Source organism: Perca fluviatilis, chromosome 20 (assembly GCF_010015445.1).
Source record: "Perca fluviatilis chromosome 20, GENO_Pfluv_1.0, whole genome shotgun sequence".
Classification (NCBI taxonomy): domain Eukaryota; kingdom Metazoa; phylum Chordata; class Actinopteri; order Perciformes; family Percidae; genus Perca; species Perca fluviatilis.
Genome location: NC_053131.1, coordinates 28736367 through 28760078, shown reverse-complemented (window position 1 = coordinate 28760078; position 23712 = coordinate 28736367). Strand labels below are relative to the sequence as shown.

The following is a 23712-nucleotide window of genomic DNA, read 5'->3' as shown; positions in this document are numbered from 1 at the left end:
TGGTTTCTGAAGTTTCAGTTTTTGGTTACACTTTACTTGAAGGTGTCTACATATGAGGGACATGACACTGTCATGAACGTGTCATAAACATTATAAACAAGGCATAAACGTTTATGACCTAACGCTTCTTTTAGTAAGTGTCATTCGGTTTTTGTCATGACAAGTTAGGGTTAGGGTTAGAGTTAGGGTTAGAATTAGGATTCATGTGTCATGACTGTGTCATGACAGAGTCATGTCACTCTTATGTAGATACCTTCAAGTAAAGTGTTATAGAGTTTTTTTAAGTTTGGATACAAATTCAGGTCATTATCACAGGTAAATAAATCTGCTTCCCAGCCTAACTAAATATTAGTAATTAACACGCTGTATTTCGTTTGATGCAAGTGTAAAAACGTCAATAATGCTACAGTATGATTTCCCCACAGGAAGACATATTTCTGTGTGTATAGGGTTAGGGGTTACCCCAGATGTGCATGTGAGATTATGATTTCACCACAGCCATGTCTCTCTGCTCATAATGCTTCCTGATGTACAAAGTAATGGCATTTTCATTATTAATCTCTTTCCTGAACACCATGATGTAACATTTTGGGGCCAAGTGACATCCGAGGATGCTGTAGCTAGAAATGAGAATGGCTGAGCTTTCAATGGCACTTTTGTACTTCCCAGCCAAACTGATATAAATCGGGATGAAGAAAATCCAAACGATTAAAAACAGCAGCATACTGATGGTGATTAGACTTGCATTTTTATACAGATCTGGCAACGTTTGACCCTTGAATGCAAACAGGAAACAAATAAGGGCCAAGAAAGTGTTGTAGCCTAACATGGCAATAAAGAATCCAGGGGAGCCTTTGTTACACTGCATCAGGACGATATTGCTTGATATGGCTTCATTGTCAGGAAATGGGGGATAGAAGTACAGCCATGGCACACACAGGGCCAACTGGATCCCAGAGACAATTGTCACCACAGCCAGCGGCTGGTTGAGCTTCTTCATCCAGGAGCCTAACTTTAGGTCAAAGCTGAAGCCCACGAAGATCTGGAGCAGGTTGGCCAGAATGCAGGAGATGCAGAGGGAGAAGGCTATGCCGAAGAGAGGCAGGCCTACCTTGCAGGAATCCTTAGTGGGTTCCCCCACAAAGCTAAATGTAAGGCAGAAGCAGAGCAGCAAGGACAAAAGCTCCAAGAAACACAGGTAACCTCCAACGGCCTTAACAACAGGAGTGCTGCGATGGATTGCAAACAAAATAGCAAACACAATGGAAACTATAATACCAATGACTCCCAAGACACTCAAAAAGATAATGAAGGGATCTGACCATTTGAGGAAGTCAACTGTTTTCTCCAAACAGATATCCCTCTCTGGAGACGAATAGTTCCGTGAACTGCAGGGTTTACACTCCACACCTATAGAAGTGAACAAAGAAATGCAAATTGAACTGTATGAAGAGAGTACGGATATTTTTGCGTATTCATCATGGAGAATGAATTCCGTTGAAAAGTGTTATGAAAGGGAATATTTTGTTAAGCAAATACCAAACCCCAGCATTTGATCACCATTACAGTGCAGCAGTGTGACAGTAAAGTCGCGCAATATTTGCAAATGAATGCAACAAACACAGGAAAAAACAAACCTGAACATCATATTCCATATACTACTCCTGCATAGGAGAGTTCAAACTTTTTAACTTTTGAATGCATTATTTAATAATATAATAATAAATCAACTGTTTTTTTTTGCATTAAACTGTGACTTCAAATTGCCCTGTATAGGATATTGTCTTAAAGCTTGGTGTAAACAACATATTTATTGTCGTTTCATGGTTTTGGTTTTCAGTTCAGATGTTTCCCGTTCTATTTTGTTCATTTGTTTCCTGTGTGTTGGTGTTTGGTTGCTTTGTTCATCATTTCCTCTTATTGCTGTATTGTTCTCGTTCCTTGTCCGTGGTTCTGTTTAGTTTGCCTGTGTTCTTTTAGTCCGTGTTCTCTGTTTAGTTTTCCTAGATCCATCCGTGTGTATGTTCGCATGCTTCACTTCCTGTATTGTTATAGTGTTCAATTTCATGTGTCTAGTTTTGTTGAGTAAGATTAGTCTTGAATGTGTTTCTCCTGTCTGCGCGCTCACTTTGTCTGGTGTCAGTTCGTCATCTCACTTTATTGTCAAAAAGTTCTGCCTGTGCCTAGGGCTGTGTTTTCTCGTGCTACTGGTTTTTGGATTTTTGGATAATTACCTGCTTACTTGGATTGTTAGTTTATTTTTTGGTCATTAAATCATTCAACTCTCCGTTATCTCCTCATCTCCTCCTCTGCATTTGGTTCCAAACCTGCAAACTCCTGACTCGTGACGTTGGTGGTGTGTACCCTGATCACATTTAATAAATCTTAAACCCTGATTTAAAAGACCTGAGAGGTGGAGCATAATAATACGTTTTGTGGGAGTTTGGAGAAGCAGATCAGAAATTTATTTTGGCCCAAAACCATTCCATGCTTTATGAAAAATTCAGCATAAGGCTCAGGTGCCCCCTCAAATCAACAATTCTTCGTATGTGTGCACTACAGATCATAGCTAGAGATTATAAAAACATTCCATTCCAACTCTCCCCTATTAAGTATCCTCAGTTGCTGTATGTATCCATAATAGGGTTCCTCTTAGAAGACAGGATTTATTTATTTAGGACTTTATTATTTGAGGTGGTGCGTATTTAAAGGAAACACTTACCATCTCCAGGAGAAAATTCTCCTTCTGCACATGGAACACAAACGTTGCAACACAGTTTGCTTTGCTTTTTCAACTCCTGCCCTGGTTTACACGTTTTAGAGCAGTTGTAGGCTGTTACCTTTAAAAGACAAAAAAGATGCAGGACCACTTAATATCCATAGATTATTTTGGGAAATAAATATATCATGACATTCTAACCTTACCGTCACATTGTGCATACTTCTAACAACATCATCAGGGACTTTGAATTTTCCATCTGGCCAGTAATGGCCAATGGTTTCTATGTGTGTGCTGGATTCAGTCATGTTCCAACGTAGAATATCATATCCTATGCTGGGGTCTCCATTGGCGTCAAAGAATATACGCGTGGTGTTCACAGTGAAGTTTACTTTCTTGATTTCCATAAGAAGCTGCGGAGATAAACAACATTGATGTAAAATGAAATAAATGTTTCTTTTTCTGCTTATATTACTTGCAAAAGGACAATTTCACATAGAAGACTTTCAAAAATGTTATAATATTGTAGGTATATTTTGTCAATAACAAAAGAAATACATTTCTGTTTCTTTAAAGGAATAGTTTGCTTATTCCTTTTCTTGCAGAGTTTTAGATGAGACGGCCTGGATCAAGGGAAGTACATTTCCAGGATAATTGCCTGCCGCTCTCTGTGTGTCTGCCGTTCTCAAACTCTGTTCACTTCGGGAAACGACAACAAACTTCGAGCTAGCAATGTACACGCTGATAATGGAATTTCGTTTTACATTATAGGTGGTGTTTTCTTTTTGCGGGGTGCAAATGTTCCTCTGAAACAAGTTCCTTCCCGAGACTATTTTGCAAAGCCACCGTCAGTGCGTCCAGGAGCTTAGCGTCGCCCAAGACGACTGTGATTGCTTTAAAGAAATGCAAACAACCTAGAGCGTTTCTCCTATCCTGGAATGTATGTGGAGTGCCGTGTAGATAGGTCTGGCAATGCGAGACTGAGAAGATCGATAGTGGCATCAATCTTCTCATCAAATTCTGCAAGAAAACTATTAAGCATTTTTTCCCAAAAAATGTCTAACTATTTCCTTAAAGAAACACATTAGTAATGCATAATCTCCAATGTCACAAGATAACTTTACTGTACCTCCAAGGCTGTAAATGGGGTGCTACGTTCACACAGGTGGTTGTGACACTTTAGCAAGCTGCGAAGCCCCTCAACAATGACTTGAACAGCTAGGTAGATATAGTATGATTCATCCTGGTCAATGTAACTAGCCAAGCAACTCGGATCCAGACATTGCTTTGTTAGCGAGCAATTACTTCCTCTGTTCTCCTCAGACCGATTAGAACAAAGTGGATACTGAGTCAGGTGATTTTGGAGAATGGCATTAGTGGTCCCGTTGAACATTGAGATGACATAGTCTTTAAAACCAGGAACCTCATTCCTCTTAGAGATGAATCCGAAAACCTCCCCGGCCATCTCAATGCGTGGCATTGCAGTGATGTTTTCAGAGGTGGACCATGCATCACTTGCAATCCAAGTTCTGTTGAGCTTGTGTTTGATAGCTGCTTCCATGATGATAACAACATTGGCTTCCTTGGTGAACACGATAACGGCTTCAGCGGAGGATGCATTGATCTTGCCCACCAGCTCAGCCAGCCTCTGACTGGTTTGGGAATTGTTCGTAGAAAAGTTATCAGGCAGGATCTCAGTGAATTCAATGCATATATCCTTCGATTTCCTGATTTTGTCCGCAATGCTATCACTGCCGTACTTCCCGTACTCATCATCACTTCCTACAATGACCACTGTTTTCCAATTAAACAGTTTCACCAGCTCAGCAATGGCTTTTGTCTGATACAGATCACTAGGTACTGTTCGCAGAAAACTTGGGAACTTTAACTTGCTGCTGAGTTGCTCGCTAGTCGAAGAATAGCTAATCTGTAACAAACAGGAATATATCATGTTAAAATGGTTTTGCATGCTGTTTGCAACATTAAATACTAAATATAAAATTTAAAAGACATTGGGAGAAGCAACCCATGCGTAGCGGCACTTGACAGTGCAAACACATGAAAACATGCCAAAACAATGCCCTGGGGGCTGGCTGTAAATGTTTACATACAAAAGAACAGTTACCTAGTGACTCTCTCTGTATGTGGATTTGTACTATGCAAAGCCACTTAGTGAAGTAACACAGTGAAGTAACCTACACAAAAGGGGAAATTGTGGAAGGGGAAGCACACCCTGAAGAACGCTGTCAGTGCCTACGCGTGGGTTGCTTCTCCCAATGTCTTTTACATTTTCTATCATGAAATATCCAGTAAAATAAAGGCTTTTTAAGTAATTTTGAAGAAGTGTGCCTTGGATTTTTTTTCTTTCTCTCTACATTCAATTGAATTCCCGACCCCAAAGAGCACCTTCAAGCATTTGATGGAACTTCCTGAGCCCCCTGGACTTTTTTTTTGTCTTTCCATGAATACTAAATACTTTGTCTCAAGACAAAGGAGTATATTAATTACAATTATTGCCTTATGTGTTATCAAATCTTAGATTGAGATAAAACATTCTGTCATAATAATCATTAGCTCTAAACTATTCAAAGGCATCTAACATATTTTATCTTTTTCAACTGTAGTTAATAGGACACTATCAAGTACAGAGAGAAGACGTACCTGGGCAACTGATGACAGAGCAAAAACTCGTGCAACAGCTATTGATACTTCAGAATACCTTTCACCTATCACTGCCTTTGTTTGGGGTTCAGGTAAAGCAGATTGAAAGGTGTTAGGTACTAAGCATTTCTGATGGTTCTTCAACATCTGGAGTGTCGCTCTTATGGCAAAGTTGACATCTCCACATGTGTCATAGATGTCATATCCAATGGTGAAGTTGGGTAGAACCCCAGCGCGCTGGTTTATTTCTCTGATGGCGTATATCATCACTTGAGACCTAAGGAACACTCGTAAATCATATCTGCAAAAGTTGACAAAGGACACATGGAAACAAATAATTTATGTTATAGTCATGTAAATGGACTAATTGTTAATAAGAGCATACTTTAATTAAATTTAATTTATAGTGTCAAATCATGACAGAACTTATCTCAGAAGACTTTACAGATAGAGTATGTCTAGGCCACACTCTTTAATTTACAGAGACCCAACAATTCCCCCCAAAAGCAACCATTTGGTTTAACAACGGTTAAAAAGGCAGAAACCTCAGGCAGACGCTGGCTCTTGGTGGGTGGCCATCTGCCTTGACCAGTTGGGGGGAGAGAGAGAGAGAGAGAGAGAGAGAGAGAGAGAGAGAGAGAAAGAGAAAGATTTATACTTACTCACTACAGGAGAGTGGTCCAGGTGTTGTTGTTCTATTGGTTTGTAAGTGAATTGGGAAAAGTCCTCCAATGATGATGTCCCCAGGAGAGTATGCATTTAGAAGACCATAACCTGAATAATGGCAAAACACACTCATGATACTCACAAATAACCACAGCAAGAACATTGTGGATACACAGGGGTAAAACACATGCATGCAATTGTTCCTTTTTCTAGAGTATGAACTGGTTCATCGACTACACCTGTCATATAACACCTATTATGGGAAGTCAGACTGGATCATTTGCATTGTCAGGTGTAATCTACCTTAATGCAAAACAGTAGCGCATCTTCAAAAAAAAACAAAAAAACAAACACCTGGGTGGCACAAAAGTAACACGCTGATTTGAATTGCTCATAGAACCAAGCCATTACAGTATCAAATTATTTATAAACTCTTGATGATTTTCCTACCTTCAGATGATAAACTGGTTTAGACAAGACAGGTGTATGTATTTGACTTCATTTGTAAACCATTTGAATTGTGCAATGGCTCTTTTATTGAGGTCAGTGACCCCAAAAAAGAATATCTGTGGCGCAGTTTGCAAAAGAGTCCATGAGAGGGCAACATGCTACATGTTGACTATGCTCTTTGAGTATCTTGGGCCTTAAAAAGAATTGTGTTTTATTTAACAATGAGTCATACCATCATGGTCATTTGTTCAGTTACCATAGCTTGAGTAATATGGACATAATATACAGTATATTATATTTTACAATGATGTGTATAAGAATGAACTGTCGAGCTCAAAGGCCATTTCTTCATGGTTATTACTTATTATGTCAGCAGAGGTCAGAATTGTAAAAGTTATTCCAAAGCACAAGGCAATACATTCGTGGAATACTGTAAATGGGCATTTGAAGTTTAAATTCAATTCAAATAAAACTACTAAAACAATTTTCTTATTTGTTAAAATTCTGAAAAGACACTAAATGTATACTGCAACATTAATATCTTCTCAGGAACAATGATTATAGCCAGTGGTAGAAGAAGTACTGAGATCATGTGCAAGTAAAGCAACACCACACTAAAATACTCATCAATACATAATTTTACTTAAGTAGCACAAACCTTTTTAGCAGCAAAACCTACTTTAGGTTTCAAAAGTAAAAGTAATCATTAGGTGACAGAATGGTTTATTATTAAATTTGTATCACTGATCAATTTAGGCCAATAGCTGTATTTGAATGGTGGAGATGGATGGCTAATTAAAGCTACTCTGGGCTACCATTTTGGTTGTTTGATTTAGGAGAATGCATCATATTCAATAAGCTGATTATAATATTGAAATGTAAAATCTTGATCTTGAAACTGACTAGTAACATAGCTGTCAAATAAATGTTGTGGAGTAGAAGTAGCATAAAATGGAAATACTCAAGTAAAGTAGGCTTAAAACTGTCGCTGTAGCTACAGTACTTTGCTGTAAAACTTTTCACTGTAAATTTAAAGTAATATACTGGCAGCAGCTTCGCCAGTAAACTACTGTTTATTTACAGTATGCATTAAATGTTATGGTACTCATACTGTAAATGGTCAGTTTCCTACAGTATTATTTGTATTTACAGTAATCTACTGGCTGCAGTGTAATTCCTGCCTTCCTTTATTTTCCCAAGATGCATTGGTATTAAGAGTAAATACCTGTAATCTGTAACATTCGCAGTTAGTGCTGTCATATTTTTATTTTCTCCCAGAATGCATTGCCATTTACAGTATGTACCTGTATAACATTAAAACAGTAAGATAGTGTGAGATTTTAGCTGTACATTTACATCAAAAGTTTACAGTGTACCCTTCCAATGTTTCTGATAGTCCACTAATGGTTTTACATGAAAATGCACCTCATAGGCCTAAATTTGTTGAATTAATAATACAATAATATATATATACATATATATATATATATAAAATGGAGTGAATAACTGTCAATTTAGAATGTAAAAAAGGCCTAGCAATCCAGGATAAATGAATTGAATTCTAGTGCAGTAACTGCTCTGAACCCACCCTCACTCGTGCAGGATACCCCCCCCCCGCCTTGTGGGCAGTGTGGACGAGATCATATAAAAAGGCTACAGTACAGTACAGTCAGCTGTGGAAGTGGGCCGAAGTGCATCCAGAACAGAGGCGGACGGAACACAACTGTGCGTGTAGGCAACATGACCTCATTAATGTGGGGACTGCTCTGTGTCAGTGGCATCCTGGCATCGGCAGCTCGGGGAACTTTCCCACAGTTTGGGTCACGCAACCGGCAGATCCACTCAATTAGCCCTTCAATCCCACGAGTTTCCCCGCACGGCCCTCCAAGGGTCTCCCAGCGCTTTGAAGATATCAAATCTATTGAACAAACCTCTGACGAACTGAGTGCTGAAACTTTTGGAGAGGTCCAGCGGGGCGGTTCCACAGCGCGAGCCTTCCAGCAGCAGCAGGGTGCCCGAACAGGTGCCAACAACCTGGAGCAGGAGAGGAGAGCGGACAATGGAGGTCGGTTGGTCCTGTAGATGTTATATGTCCTGTTCCTTCATCTTCAATATCCATCCACTTGTAGTTAATGAGTGCATTAACCATATCATTTGTTTCGATGCGTTGTTATGGTTTAGATGAATTTATTGGATGAATTTAAATTAATCTGACGGCTGAAGATAAAATAGATAAAATAGACTTTAATTATCCCAGTGGGGAAATTCCCATGAAAGGCATAAACTGCAGGGACTCAGGTTAAAATGGTCTCTTTATTCTCCACAGTATTAATTAAGACATCAATGGCATCATTCGGTGACGGAATGGTTTATTAGGCTGTTGAATTTGTATCACTGATCCATTTAGGTTGATCGAGATTGAGGGATAATTTAAGATACTCTAGGCTACTATTTTGGTTGTTTAATTTAGGAGAATGCATCGTATTTGTTAAGCTGATGATAATATTGAAATGTAAAATCTTGATCTTGGAATTGACAAGTAACTCTAGCTGTCAAATACATGTTGTGGAGTAGAAGTAGCATAAAATGGAAATACTAGTAAAAGCATAGGCTTAAAACTGCACCTGTAGCTACAATAGGCCTACTTGAGTACTACAGTCATAATTAAGACATCAATGTACCAATACAGTATACTGCAAATTGAACTGCCCAACAAGCATGTAGTGCATACTATTTTCCCTTCTGTGATATTCACTTTGAAAAACTGTTATAAAGCCAGTAATCATTATGCATGCCCATCATGTGGCATCTCATTTTGCTAGTTAAACCAAAGTAACTACTGCTCTAATGCTTTCCCCCTCTGCCTTCTACCCTCCCTTGGCAAAGCTGGTGGCACTAATTCTAGGTTTAATCGCTATCAGTCCTCCCATCACCAGCCGTCTTCACAGCTGCAACACAACGCTGCACCATCTGCACCCTGGCAGCCCGCTCGAAATCCGAGTGGCTCTCTTGCATCCATCAGAACTGAAGCAGGTACTTAGCTTTGTCCATAACTAACATGCTCATTGAAATCCCAAAAGGCAGACGTGGAGCATATTTTAAAGGGTCATATATGCCCCCTAAGATATTTGTCTCATACAGTTTGCTTTTCATTTAATAAGCTGAAAACATTAATATTTGTTCTGATAAAGCCCATGAAGAAGGGGAAAGTTAAGGCTGGGTGTCTTTCAAAAATTATCAATACCGATACCGATACCAGTACAGATAACGTGACTTTGACACCGGTCCCTGAACAATGCTTTTTTTTTTATTGCCATTTTATGAAATCCAGTTTGAAGAAATTAAAACATTACACATTATAGTACAATTATGCATTTATTTTTCAGTTCTTTTACACCTATGTGACGCACACTGCAGTCGGGCCCCTAAAAATACAGCAACACACACGTGAGCCCCGTCTCTCTGCGTAATGTAGAGTTTTTTCTGCATGCCTCTATGACGTGTAGACAGCCAATCATCAGCATTGTTAGATCTTAGTAGAAGAATGCTGCATGCTTATTTGCCATTATGCTATATTTGCTATTGAATGACAAGGCATTTTTCAGTACTCGATACTATGGAGGCAATTTGGTCAGTGCCTAAAAGTAGTTTGGTACCCAGCCCTAATGAAAGTCCCCTGATATTGAGATTAAAAATTTAATTTTTTGAAACACATGGAGATGTTACGCCTAACTTTAGTTCCTGGCCAAAGTATGGTTACTGTAGTTTCATTAGAGAATTGTCTTGTTTGCCTAGGTGTGATGGTCTTATTGAATGGATGGAGAAAAGGTTAATTAGCGTGCTTACATAGGATTTGATCGTAATTTCCCATTTGTAGTATATACTTGTATTCAGCCCATTGTCAACATGTGTTTAACCAAGCTGAAAGGTACATTCCCTGATTTCCGCATAGTGCCTTGAAATGCATCATTTCTATCTCCTTGTGTTGAGTTTTAAGTGATCATCAACACTTAAAACACAGCATTTGGGGGCGCTAATGAGAGCTATAATGACTTGAGTGCATCTTTTAACACTATCTTTTGAGGGGCAATTAATATAATAAAACTATTGTTCACTTTTTTTTTGTTTATGACCTGATGGAATCTTCAATAATACAGTATTTGAAAGTGAGCTGTTATGATATTCTAATATCTATCTCTGGTCTCCTAAAATTATAGCACTCAAACATTATTAGCACTATTAGCATCTGGTACAGCCTTTTTGTTTTTGTTTCTCAATTCATTTAAGAATATCTGTAAGTGAATCAGCCAATCAGTCAGATTATGGTTTAAAGTTTGTGTGCTTCAGTGAGTGTGTGTACAGTACATGTGTGCAGGGATGTGTAGGGATGCATGCTGGATTTCCATTCTCACAATTTGTGAGATTTGTGGTACTGTATCTTCAATCCAAAAACATTGGAAAATGCATCTTTTTGTCTTACAGCAACAAGAGCGAATTGCAGAAATCGTCCTATAGACCTGGTCTTCATCATAGACAGCTCCCGCAGCGTACGCCCTGCCGAGTTTGAAAAGGCCAAGGAGTTCCTGCAGCATATGGTGGAAAGCTTGGAGATCGGCTCGGACGCCACGCGGGTCGGCCTCGTCAATTATGCCAGCACAGTGCAGAATGAGTTTCAACTAAAGACCTATTTTGCCAAGTCTGCCCTGAAGCAAGCGCTAGCCCGTGTTGAGCCCCTCGCTTCAGGCACCATGACAGGCATGGCCATCAAGACTGCCATGGAGAAAGCTTTCACCGCGGAGGCAGGGGCCCGAGCTAGCTCGGCGAACATTGCCAAGGTAGCCATCATAGTGACAGACGGGAGGCCCCAGGACCACGTAGAGGATGTATCAGCCGCAGCTCGCGCATCTGGGATCGAGATCTACGCAGTGGGAGTAGACAGAGCGGATATGGCGTCCCTGCGCCTCATGGCCAGCCTCCCACATGATGACCATGTCTTCTATGTGGAGACCTATGGTGTCATTGAGAAGCTCACTTCCAAATTTAGGGAAACCTTGTGTGGTAAGGATGATGATAATGGGAGTGCGGATATTCCATTAAATGGCGGAATTGATGATAACGGCCTAGGCATAGGCCTAAATAATGAAAATGACGATAACGGAAAGAACGGTATGTCAGATCCGTCCTTTAAATATCACGTGTGATCATTTGGGCAGCACCATAGAGGTAATGTCCTTTCTGAAGTCTCTGGTCCTCTTCTTTAGTTTTAAGAACAAGGGCAAGGTAACCAGTGACTTACCGCCGCTTGTTGTGTTTGGATTTCCCACAAAAAGGTGTTCACTAACTGATAATATAAGTGTAGTTAATGAACATGTCTAATAAGTCTTGTACTAACCGACTTAAAGAAGAAGACATACCTCTGATCACTGGTTGATCTGCCAATTCAGAGCAAATTTGACATGTTTGAAGACTTTAAAATGGTTGAAACCAAATATGATGCTGCCTATACTTTTCACACGGAGCGCGCTGCTCTCTGCACTTCTGCGCTGAATCTTGTGCTTTATGCCGCGCGCCCTGCTCAGTTACCTGAAGGTGTGCTAAGCTGCCCAGGTCCACAATTTGGGCTTTTGCAATCTGTGACAGAACATTAACGGCCACTCATCCTGCACGGCAAAAACTAAATTAGCTTGAGCTAAATTAGACTAAAATGTGATGTGCTAAATTTGCATACTTTTAGATTTTAAGAAATTGCTAAGAAAACTTAAGTTTTAACATGATGTTATCTTTTAATATGCTAATTCAAATTTTAAAAAAAGACCATAGACCTGTTTAAATGAATAGTTTGACATTTTGCAAACATACTTGTTCGTGGAGAACATTGATACCACTCTCTAATTTGTCCGTTCAGGAAGAAGCCTGAGCCAGCAGTCGTTTAACTTAGCTTAGCATAAATACTGTTAACATGGGGAAACCGCTAGCCTAGCTCTGTCAGAAGTTTTTTTAGGTTATTTAATTTGTGTAATATGTACAAAATTAACAATTTTGACGACATTGCAGGAATAAAAAAATGTCATCCTGTTCCTATAAACAAAGCACTACATTTCATAGAGTGAATGTTTTCGCGTGTACAAATTAGGACATAAACGACTAATGATGTGAAGCGTGTATGTTTTCTGCTAAATATAATATTTATAATGTGGTACTTAATGCTTGCAGGCTACAGGCATGCCAGCCCAACTGATCATTGCTATGATACATTTGGGTGATATCAAAACTTCGAAAATAAGAACTAGGAAGTGTTCAACATAAAGGTGTAATTCTCAAATTATTTTGTACCAGCCCCAGCTTGAACCATAACTCAGCCCACTGCCAAGCATGCAGCTACAGCTGTGGTCATCAGGGGGAATACACAAGTCATTGTGAGAGAACAGCTTAGTACTTTTGAGTAACTTTCCCCAAGTCAAAATATAAATAATTTCTCTTTTAAACTTTTGGTACCACCCAAACTAGCAATGTAACTGCTAAGGTTACATGCTACGCGCGCAAGCTTCTCCCAGGGGTTGAGCTTAACGTACACTGTGCTTTAAATTATGACTAACTTCTAGTCAGACAAATTCAAAAACTTGTTTTTGTTTGACAGCTGGAACCTGTGGAGTGAGTTCAGCCATCCTCTGTGTTTAACTCTGACCAACTTCTGTCCATCCACAACAGTGACGTCACTACCAAAGACATGCAATGATTACGACAGTGTGTTGCCTTTAGTGGATTTTGTGTTTGCATGGTCTGAACTGCATGGAATAATCTGTTGGAATATTAAGATGGATAGTTAAGATCAGGTGTCTTACATTCAACAGCCAGTGTAACATTTGAAAGTGACAAATGACTACGCGTCTTCCTTCCTATATGTATATATAACAGGATTTTACACCAACAACATTAATTTACTGTAACATCACTGTAGTTGAAGCACAGAGATCAAGCACACTAATTGCATGTGGCTATGTATAATAACACAATAATAAAATGAATTAATACATACTTACAACAACTAACTAACAGAAATATAAAACAAAATGATTGATCTCACTAGGCATAAGCCAATCAGACATTAGAGTGTTTCTTTTCAGGTTTGGATCCGTGTTCTCAGGGACACAATTGCCAGCACATTTGTGTCAACAATGGCAACTCATACGACTGCAAGTGTCGCAAGGGCTACGTCTTGAACCCGGACAAGAAAACGTGCTCACGTAAGAATCTTTATCTTTGTCTGAATGTTTTTATCCAATGTCTCATTGTCATCTTAAAACTACTGCCAAAAAAGATCGAACATGCCTAAAAGTTATATTCTCATTGAATCTTTCTTAAACATTGATTTGGGATGGGAAAATCATTGTTATACGTAGCAATTACTAACTTTTAAAATACTTAATGTAAGAACTTTGACAGAACCTTGCAATTCCACATTCAATAGGCACTTTGTGCTGTGAACACACTGCATACCATCTCTTGTTACTAATGTTTGGGGTTGCCCTAAATAGATTAGGGCAGACAGTATTCATCACAAATGTGAGCAGGACAAGTAGATCCTCTCTCCAAGTCACGGGCTTGACAAAATCTCACTGTTCAGTAGGTCAGCTACTGCCCGTGGGTGCTTTAAAACTAAATTTAGTTAGTTAATTAGTTTAGTGCTTCTTGCCAACTTTACCATATGTACTTTAGAGTAAATAAAGCTGTATTTATTTGCCTAAAGCTCATGACTGGGAAGTCAACAGCGAAATTTCCTTTCCACAGCCACCTGTTCTGCTCTGCTCCGTACAGAGTGGTCTTATAATAATTAATTAGGGTCTTATGGATGGCATTGGGCTTATAGGGACTGTCCCCATAAGCTCATCACAGATCTGCAAAGTTAAGTAGTCATACCCTATATAACGCCAATTTACAGGGTAATGTGCACATGTATAAAACAGAAATGACTCAGAGCTTCTTGCCGTATGTATTTTGACTCAGTTGGTTAGGTGTGGAAGTGTTTCTTTTCAGGTTTAGATCCATGTTCCCAAGGACATGACTGCCAACATATCTGTGTCAGCAATGATGACTCATACATCTGCAAATGTCAAGTGGGATATGTGTTGAATGCAGACCAGAAAACATGCTCACGTAAGAACCGGAATATTTTTCAAAGATTTGTTGTCTGTTGTTTTTTTGGCCAGTTCCCATGTGTTTTGCATGACTGAACGTTTTTAATGTATCCTCCCAAGACAGCTGGTGAGGCTTTTTGTATATTGGGCACCGCTTAGCTTGACTAAACAGGAAATGCTTTAGTTTATATGTACTGTAAAAAGATAGGGTGAGGCTTTACAAAAGGTTCCACAATAAGGGCTTCATGTCAGATGTGGGAGTTGTTTTTTTTTGTCAGGTTTGGATTCATGTTCCCAGGGACATAATTGCCAACATATTTGTGTCAGCACTGATTGAAATCTAGTTCAGTCAGACAACTCATGTTTGAAATGTTTATTATAACAGCAGAACATTGTGTTTGGCGGCCAGACTCCGACCTCATCACTCCCTGTAGTTTGGGTTTACATCAGATATTGGGGAGTGATGATAAGTGATGATAAGGGCCTGCAGGTGGTTGCTGGGGTGGTGGTGGGGCTGAAAGCGGGCAGCGATACAGGTGCAGGGCAGCAGCAGCAATGGCAAGACAGAGATGGGGAAATGTGCAGCTTAAATAGACCGCCAAATTGGGGGGGTGGGTGTGTTTGGTAAATGATACGAAGAGTGAGGCATGTCACGTGTGTGTACAGCGGTGCAGCTCGCATTGACTGCCTGAACTAGCTCGCAGGCGTCGCCCCCTTTTATGTTTCTTGATGAAGCTGCAAGAGCTGCTAAGGCACTTGTTTTTGGACTGTTGCGAGTGTGCGGAAATAGCCTATATATAGAATTGGTGTGAAAAAGCACAGAATTAGGAAACTGGGATTGATGGACAGAGAATTTAAGCAAATTGTCCTGACTTTTAAAAAGAATTGATGGCTCATTAAAGCCTCAGCTGTGATGTGCTTGACTGATGTAATTTGAGTGTGTTACATGTGGGAGTGTCTGTTTTCAGGTTCAACTACATGTGCCCAGGGACATGACTGCCAACATATTTGTGTTAACACCGAGGATTCTTACATCTGCAAGTGTCCTTTGGGATATGTATTGAATGCTGACCAGAAAACATGCTCACGTAAGCACCTTTGTCCTTTTAGTTGATTTGGAGTGTGTGTTTTTGAGCCAGCATGAAATGGATTGTAAATGCAGACCAGAAAACATGCCTTATGACTGAGATTGGATTTGCATGCATTTACGACTCGTTACCTGTACTTTAGTGCTTGATTGAATACAGAAACCACCAGGTCTTGATGGGGCCATTGGGATGTGGGCTTGTGGGCTTTTCTGAACAGAAACATACTGCAATTGTGAGGTTGTTGAGGTACTTTGTACAGACAGACTTTCTTTATGCCTCTCGTGACTAATATTTTAGTTTGCGTTTAGCATTTTCACAGTCAGTTGTTGAGCTCAACCTGAATAACTCAGAGACTTGGAAACAGATTGATAAAGAAAGAGTGGAGCACTAATTAAATGAACAATGGCCAGACGGAGGCTACAACAGTCCAGGCTCTCCTTGACTGATATCATGATATGCCAGTTACGTAAATGATATGGTCTCTTTTTAGGCTCGGATCCATGTTCCCATGGACATGATTGCCAGCACATCTGTGAAAACAATGATGACTCGTACATCTGCAAATGTCAAGTGGGATATAAGTTAAATGCAGACCAAAAGACGTGCTCACGTAAGAACTTGGACCTTAAGATTTGCATGTCTTAATGCAGCATGACTGGTTAACATAAAAACTTATGATGGCCTATCCTGATGGTCTAAGCATTAGCTGTGGAAGTGTCTCTTTTTTAGGTTTGACTACATGTGACCAGGGACATGACTGCCAGCATATCTGTGTCACAAGTGGTGATTCATACCTTTGCAAGTGCCGTGAGGGATATGTGTTGAATACAGACCAGTTTTACCTATATATTGTATATGCATGTATGAGGGCAGTGTCAGTGGTCTCCCTCAAAGTCTGTTATTCATTTATTCCAAATGCTAAAAATTGAATTTGAACTGCAACAGTTGGTGAAAGCACTATGCTGTAGACATACTTACATCAGCTCTTGTAGGTTGTTCTAAATGATTAGGAAGTTATATGTGAATTTATTTTGAATGAGCAGGAAGCTGGGAGACTGTAAATTGATTGGTTCAGTTAAGTCAGTGTGAGTGTCTCTTTTCAGTTTCAGATACATGTTCCCAGGGACATGACTGCCAACATATTTGCATCAGCAATGATAACTTGTACATCTGCAAATGTCAAGTGGGATATGTGTTAAATGCAGACCAGAAAACATGCTCACGTAAGAACTTGGACTTTTTGACTTGATATGCATGTCCTACTGCACTGTCACAATCTGTATTCTTATTATTTTACATACTTGATTTAATGCAGAAAGAGGCATAGAGCATTTGACCATGGCGTTTATAATTTGATACAGCAAGAGCTAGTGAGGCACTGTGATGTAAAGTTGATAGTGAACACATTTCATATGAGCAGCAAGTGGGCTACTGTCGGCTGATGGGTTAAGTGGAATGGGTTGATTGCATACTAGAAAAAATCCTTATGTGGAAATCTGGACCTTAAGATATGTATGTCTACAAAATGCATAGATGTAGTTTTTTGAATAAATGCAGAATAATCCATATGCCCTTATCATTTTAAATCACTGTTGACCCATAGGTCTTAGACTACATTAGCTGTGGATGTTAGCTGTGGAAGTGTTTCTTTTCAGGTTTGGATATATGTACTCAGGGACATGCCTGCCAACATATTTGTGTCAAAAATGGTCATTCTCACCATTGCACATGTCATGACGGATATGTGTTGAATGCAGACCAGAAAACATGCTCACGTAAGAATTTGAATTTTACCTATACATTTGATGTGCATGTTGTGGTGCTGTGTCTCAGGTTTCCCTCAAAATCCATTATTTTAGGTGCATGACTGAATACTGCTAGAGCCATGGTCTGGTGGATTCAAAAATCCGTATGGGAATGGTGTTTGCCACAAACAACAACCAAATTTGTTTAGCTGGACTTTTGAATCGGGTGAAACACTGTGCTGTGGACACAATGCCCATCAGCTTATGTAGGTTGTTGTAAATAGATTAGGGTAGTAGTGGATTCATTTTGAACAGAGCCTGGGACCGATGGATATAGCCTTGATGGCTCTTTAAAAACTCCAAAATAGGCAAAGTTATGCTTGACAGATGTAATTAGACCAAGTCGGTTACAAGTCTCTTTTCAGGTTCGTTAACTGATAGTGTTGGAGTTTCAAGTGGATGCCCTCATACATTGTTTCAGGTTCCCTCCAAATTAAGTTATTAATTACATTTTGCAGAGATCTTTCTGTGGTATGGGTGTTTGCCAATACAGCCCTAAAGTGTCACCTGTAGAACTGATGAAGCACAGATCAGCTCTTGTAGGGTGCTTGTAGTAGTTTAGGATGGTCAGTAGTAACTCTTAACAGGCAGCAGGTTGAGACACTGGGGCTGATACACCCAGAGGTACGGTTTACATGGCCATGCTTTTAATAAATTGTAAAGGGATTGGTGGCCCAGTAAAAGCTCCGTTAGTGCTCCTTGACAGATGTAATTTGACGTCAGTTACCTGTGGAGTGTCTCTTTTTAAAATTGGAGACCCGTGTCCAGGGTCTTGACTGCCAGGATATTTGTGTCAGCCTGAATAAGTCGTACACTTTGGAGATATTAGCATCATTTGAAACAGTGGTGAGACAGAGGCTCCAACAGTCCAAGTCCTGCCTGAATGATGCCATGAGATGTCATATCACATGTGGACATGTCTCTTTTCAGGTTCAGATCCATGTGCCCATGGACATGATTGCCATCACATTTGCATAAACAGTGATGACTCTTACATCTGCAAGTGTCGAGTGGGATATATTTTGAATCCAGATAAGAAAACATGCTCACGTAAGAACTGGGGTGTTTTTTTTTATAGTGTTGATGGAGTATCTCACAGTCCATTATTTTGGACCCATTGTAGGTTTTATTACCTACTAAGGGCTCTTTGATGTAAATTGAGCCTATCAGATGTGGAAGTGTTTCTTTTCAGGTTCAGATACATGTGCCCAGGGACATGACTGCCAACATATCTGTGTCAGTACTGATGACTCGTTTGTCTGCAAGTGTCGAATGGGATATGTGTTGAATGCAGACCAGAAAACATGCTCACGTAAGAACCTGGACTTTTCTAAAAGATATGATGTTGTTTCTTTGGTACAGTATATTCAAATTTTCCAAGAATCTCTCTATGTTATTTTACACTTACACGGTCAGACGCACTTCATATCACCTCTTGTGAATTAGGTTATTGTATTATTAGGACACTTAGCTCATTGTGAACAATTCAGACTGATGCACTAAGAGGAATGGAGTACATGACCATAGATTTAATGAACAATTAAAAGAAAATTTGGGGGTTCACAAGTCAAGATCTTCTTGATTGTTGGTGTAAAGCTTAGTCAGACGTGGAGGTTTTTCTTTTCAGAATCGGATACATGTGCCCAGGGACATGATTGCCAGCAGATTTGTGTCAACAGTGAGGATTCCTATATCTGCAATTGTCGTGTGGGATATGTGTTAAATGCAGACCGGAAAACATGCTCAAGTAAGATTCGTTTTAATATGCATATTTATCTGTGGTGTGATCCAGCATCTCGGATACCCCACAGAGCACCACATTTGGAGCCTCAAAGTTTGATTCAACAAAGCACCAAAAGCTCCAACTGGAGACTAGGAGCTAGCTGGTGAGGCAGCTTGTCTTGTGGACACACCACATGTACATTCTTGAGAATATTGTTTTCCATATTTGAGGTCAGCGTGAATAAGCAGGAGATATAGAGACAGGGAATGTTGAAATATACTGGTCCCATTTCTGAGGCATACACTCTTTTTTTAAGGGAACTGTGACCAAAAGCTCTGCAAAAAAAGTAATTATTAGTGATTGTTTTTGAAGTTATAAGACTAAGTCGCTGAGGTGAGCCTTTCTTTTCATGTTTAGGTTCAGATGCATGTGCCCAGGGAAATGACTGCCAGCACATTTGTGCCAACAATGGGAACTCTTACATCTGCAAGTGTCAAGTGGGATACGTGTTGAACATGGATCAGAAAACATGCTCTCGTAAGAACCCTCTTCCTTTCAACTAAACATTGGTGCAGTACCTCATGATGGTTTGTGTTATTCCATAGTATCTGCTGAGGCACTTGTATTGGACACACGTACATATAGTTATGTTTTGGCAAGGGATTCCATAAATATTAAGGTAATGATAACAAAGAGCTCCTTCATCTTGAATTGCTTAGACAAAATCAGTTAGATGTTGGATTGTCTCTTTCCAGGTTCAAATGCATGTGCTCAGGGACATGACTGCCAGCACATTTGTATCAACAACGGTGACTCATACAACTGCAAGTGTCGAGTTGGATATGTGTTAAATGCAGACCAGAAAACATGCTCACGTAAGATTTTTTTTTTTTTACATACATTATGCTGTCTGTATATTGAAACCTTTCGAGACATTTCCCATATTTTGAATCGGTTCTAGCTTCAGGAATTTATCAACAAACCCTTTAATATTATTGCTTTGTGAGCTGTCTTGTACAACTAGATTTGAGCTTGGCCTGACTGAGAAAATGTGCCAGACTGGCACTAACTTACCGAAAGGTGTGGCATACATGGACATGGTTTGAAATCCTCAAAGGAACTATCAGCAATCAAGTTGACCAGGGGGCTCCTTGAATACTCTTTCCTTATGAAACTTGAAGAGGCTTTATCAAAGATGGGTTGGACCATGTGACCTTGACAAGAGTTATTCCCAAACCGTCCTAAACTATGCAAGACGATTTCAGGTAAGAGGATAAGGTGAGAGTAATGTGTTTTCCAAACAATATCTGTTTAGGCTTACTAATAATTAGGGCTGGATATCCTTAAACAAATAACCCGACTTCACTCTGCATCCACTTGTCTTTTGCATATGAGAACACACATGCAGACATAGAGGGAAAAATACCACTGATAGGGGGCTTAAGATTTGGGGTTACAATGCATAAACATTGATTATAATAATTATCATACCTTTCATGTTTGTGTTTTTGCTTTTTTTTCTGCAGTTGACTGCAACCAAAGCCACTGTCCAACAACAACAAGCACTACTTCTACTGATCCAGTCATTAAGTACAGCACAGTGTATAGGACATACAAGTGTGCTGTGCTGCTGGTTTAAGGAGTGAGAGACTGCAATGGAAGTTGTGTTGGGAGCCATGGATATTTAAAGATAACTGGATACAGAGTTGGAGGCGGGGCCCCATTCATTCCTATGAAAGTTGCTCAGTGGCACATGAAGTCAATAAAGTTCAACTTTCGCGTATAAAAAGACCCAGATCTTTAGCCCTGCTTCCGCACTGTGTGGCCTGTACAGCAGGCGCACTAGAAACTTTCGCCGGCCGAGCTGGCTACTTCCAGTTTAGTGCTCCGCTAACTTGAATGGGGATTAAATGATTTCATTGTGCGGGTCTATGGGCCCCATGGCATCACGTGACGTCACAGATGTTTCAAATCCACAGTTTGGCTACTATGTCAAATTGGCTTCAAAGACTGGCGTACTTCCTGGGGGCTTGGTGGGTCCCTACCAAGAACTTTGGTCCAAATAAAGGACCAAAAACATTGGTTGTAACTGATTTGCCTGTTTTGATTGTATCTTTATCAGTGAATATGTCTTGTATGGTACTGTATATGTAAGCATATTGCTTAAACCATTATTAACATGTGTTCTCTTTAACGCTACCCACGCTTGACCTCAGTAACTTCCACTCCCAGGTTGTGATTAACGAGTTGAAGTGATTGAAACATTTTTTTTAAACATATTTCCTAATCTCACTCACAAAAGAAAATTCATGATTTTACATGATCTCTACTATATTGTTCAATCAATATCCATTATTCTTATCTTATCATTTGAAACAACACCTAATTTTAATCAGATTTTGTCAGCTGTTTTCATATTGAACACCAACTCTTTGGGGGAGGAGCATGAGATGGGCTGTCAATGGGCCGCCAAATTGAATATTACAAAGATGCTACACTAAACATGGTGAAACACCACTCACATGCTTTGACCTTCTATATTTTTGTTGTTATTCTTTCAGAGGAAATGAGAGGTGAAACAACTCAAGATGCCTGCATGTGTGAAGCTCAGATTGTGTTCCAGAAAAAAGTACAGTCAACCATACAGGAGCTGAGCAGAAAACATATCCTTTTGCTTGGAGGGCTGAGAAGGATCTTGAATTTATTATAAGATTTTAAAATTGCAATTATGTGAGAGAATTGAAATGTCTGCTTTTTACCTCTAAACATGTCGACATTTGGACTAGGCTGCTACAATTGTTTTGTCGTAGTACTTTTAATGAGAATAAGTTGAATCTATAGTTTGAGTCTATTGATAGTTAGTGGTGCATTTTTCGAAATGCTTAGTGTGATGATGAACTGGTAAACATTCCAACTACACCTTTTAAATTCCTTGACAGTCTGTTCACTAGATGAACTTTCAGACAAAGTGAACCTGATTGAGGGCCAACAGCAGTATTAAGGACAGTGATGAAGACGTCAGAAGACGTGTTCAGGACTAGCAATGTATCCAATTCTTTTGACCAACAGAAGTCATCTGTAACCCTCAAAAACTCTTCATGTTTCAGTAAATATGTTTGGTATAGTTCTTCATGGTATTGATTTTTCATGCAGTAGTAGAATGATTGTTTTATATTATAAAACCTGCATTTTGCATCCACAACAACTGTTATTACTTCTTACAGTAAAGTCACATGTAACTGGTGTAAACGTTTACATATACCTGTATCTTTGTAAGAAAAGCTACTTTCTTTCTGGCAGTGTAAGCCATTGAGATGAGTCTCAAACTACTGTATGTAAGATAATTAGGTGAAGTTTTGGAAAATGGAGAAGTGCAAACTTCTAAAAAGAAAAACAATGTATAAACATGTCAAAAGTTTACTTTCATAATGAATGTTTTTGGTGGAAAAAGTGTTGTACTACATCCTTGTTGTGTATCCACTGCTCCGAGAGCATTTCTTGGTCAGTGTTCTTGATAGAACACAACAGAACAACTAATCTCTCATACAATAAGAGCATTGTTGTTACCCCTCTGATTGCAGCATTATTATGCAGAGAAAAGACCAAAATAAAGCCTGATCTAATTGGCCCGTGGTATTGTTACATCACAGTGATTACTATAATACTTTTCTTTGATACCAGAAAGATTGCAACAACTATGTTGTTTGGTAATTATTGTTTGTTTGTAACAGGTCCAGGACATGTACAATTGTTTTAGGGGGAGAGGGAAAACAGTTTAGGAAGTTCAAGGGTTATAGGACCGCTTCAATACTCTGCACACTTGGCAAGTCTTGACCAAAGTCTATAGTAGCAGTCCTAGCAATTATATACTATTTCAATGCACTAAGTTTTGAAATTGTGAGATTTTAAGATCCACTCAGTTTTTTTTGCATCCAGGTATTTTACTGCACAGTACTTTCTTCATACAATACACACACGTATTGTATTTTCTACTTCGTCATATATCCATGAAACACATTAAAAAGAGTATTTGTGGTGCAAGGTCTTTGTGTAAACTGACAGTTATGTGCATAGCCTACATATTATGGTGCTTTTGTGATCAAAAACTGTCTCGGTATTTGTGTATCTGTATCTGTATTTTTTTCTATTGGATGTATAGTTGCACATGGAAAATAAATATTCTAAAAGAATGGCTCCTATACATCTCATGTATTGTGTTTTAACGCTTAGTTACCAAGCCACTTTTGAAATCAATAAAATCATATGGAAAAGTAGCATTTTAGAAAAAATAAAGGTAACACTGTACACAACATTTTTAGTATTTACCAGGGGACAAATTAGGAACTATTGTCAAACATAATTAAATGCAACATTGTATAATAACACTTTTTATGTAGGCTATTGAATTGCTCGTTTATTAAGCTTCACTCATGGTGGGCCTACTACAGTTTTATGGTATGCTTTA

At 39.3% G+C, this 23712-nt stretch overlaps 2 protein-coding genes across 13 annotated transcripts; one reads left to right on the top strand and one right to left on the bottom strand.

The window, feature by feature from the left end:
* Positions 1 to 219: 219 nt before the first annotated feature.
* On the bottom strand, positions 220 to 6245 carry LOC120549380 (G-protein coupled receptor family C group 6 member A-like). The gene is made up of 6 exons (XM_039786265.1): positions 6043 to 6245; positions 5381 to 5681; positions 3849 to 4646; positions 2926 to 3132; positions 2723 to 2840; positions 220 to 1410 (listed from the first exon to the last, which is right to left on the bottom strand). The coding sequence occupies exons 1-6, from the start codon at positions 6237 to 6239 to the stop codon at positions 482 to 484; spliced, it is 2550 nt and encodes an 849-aa protein (XP_039642199.1). The 5' UTR covers positions 6240 to 6245; the 3' UTR covers positions 220 to 481.
* A 1908-nt stretch (positions 6246 to 8153) lies between these two features.
* On the top strand, positions 8154 to 23448 carry matn3b (matrilin 3b). 12 transcript variants are annotated; one of them, XM_039786715.1, is made up of 16 exons: positions 8154 to 8561; positions 9383 to 9529; positions 10979 to 11554; positions 13621 to 13740; positions 14531 to 14650; positions 15600 to 15719; positions 16210 to 16329; positions 16823 to 16942; positions 17375 to 17494; positions 18455 to 18574; positions 18717 to 18836; positions 19152 to 19271; positions 19665 to 19784; positions 20003 to 20122; positions 21809 to 21910; positions 22196 to 23448. In XM_039786715.1, the coding sequence occupies exons 1-16, from the start codon at positions 8237 to 8239 to the stop codon at positions 22246 to 22248; spliced, it is 2523 nt and encodes an 840-aa protein (XP_039642649.1). In that variant the 5' UTR covers positions 8154 to 8236; the 3' UTR covers positions 22249 to 23448. The 12 variants fall into 12 exon arrangements, with proteins under 12 accessions (XP_039642649.1, XP_039642651.1, XP_039642652.1 ...); XM_039786717.1 differs by lacking the exon at positions 15600 to 15719; XM_039786718.1 differs by lacking the exon at positions 16210 to 16329.
* The last annotated feature ends 264 nt before the right edge of the window (positions 23449 to 23712 follow it).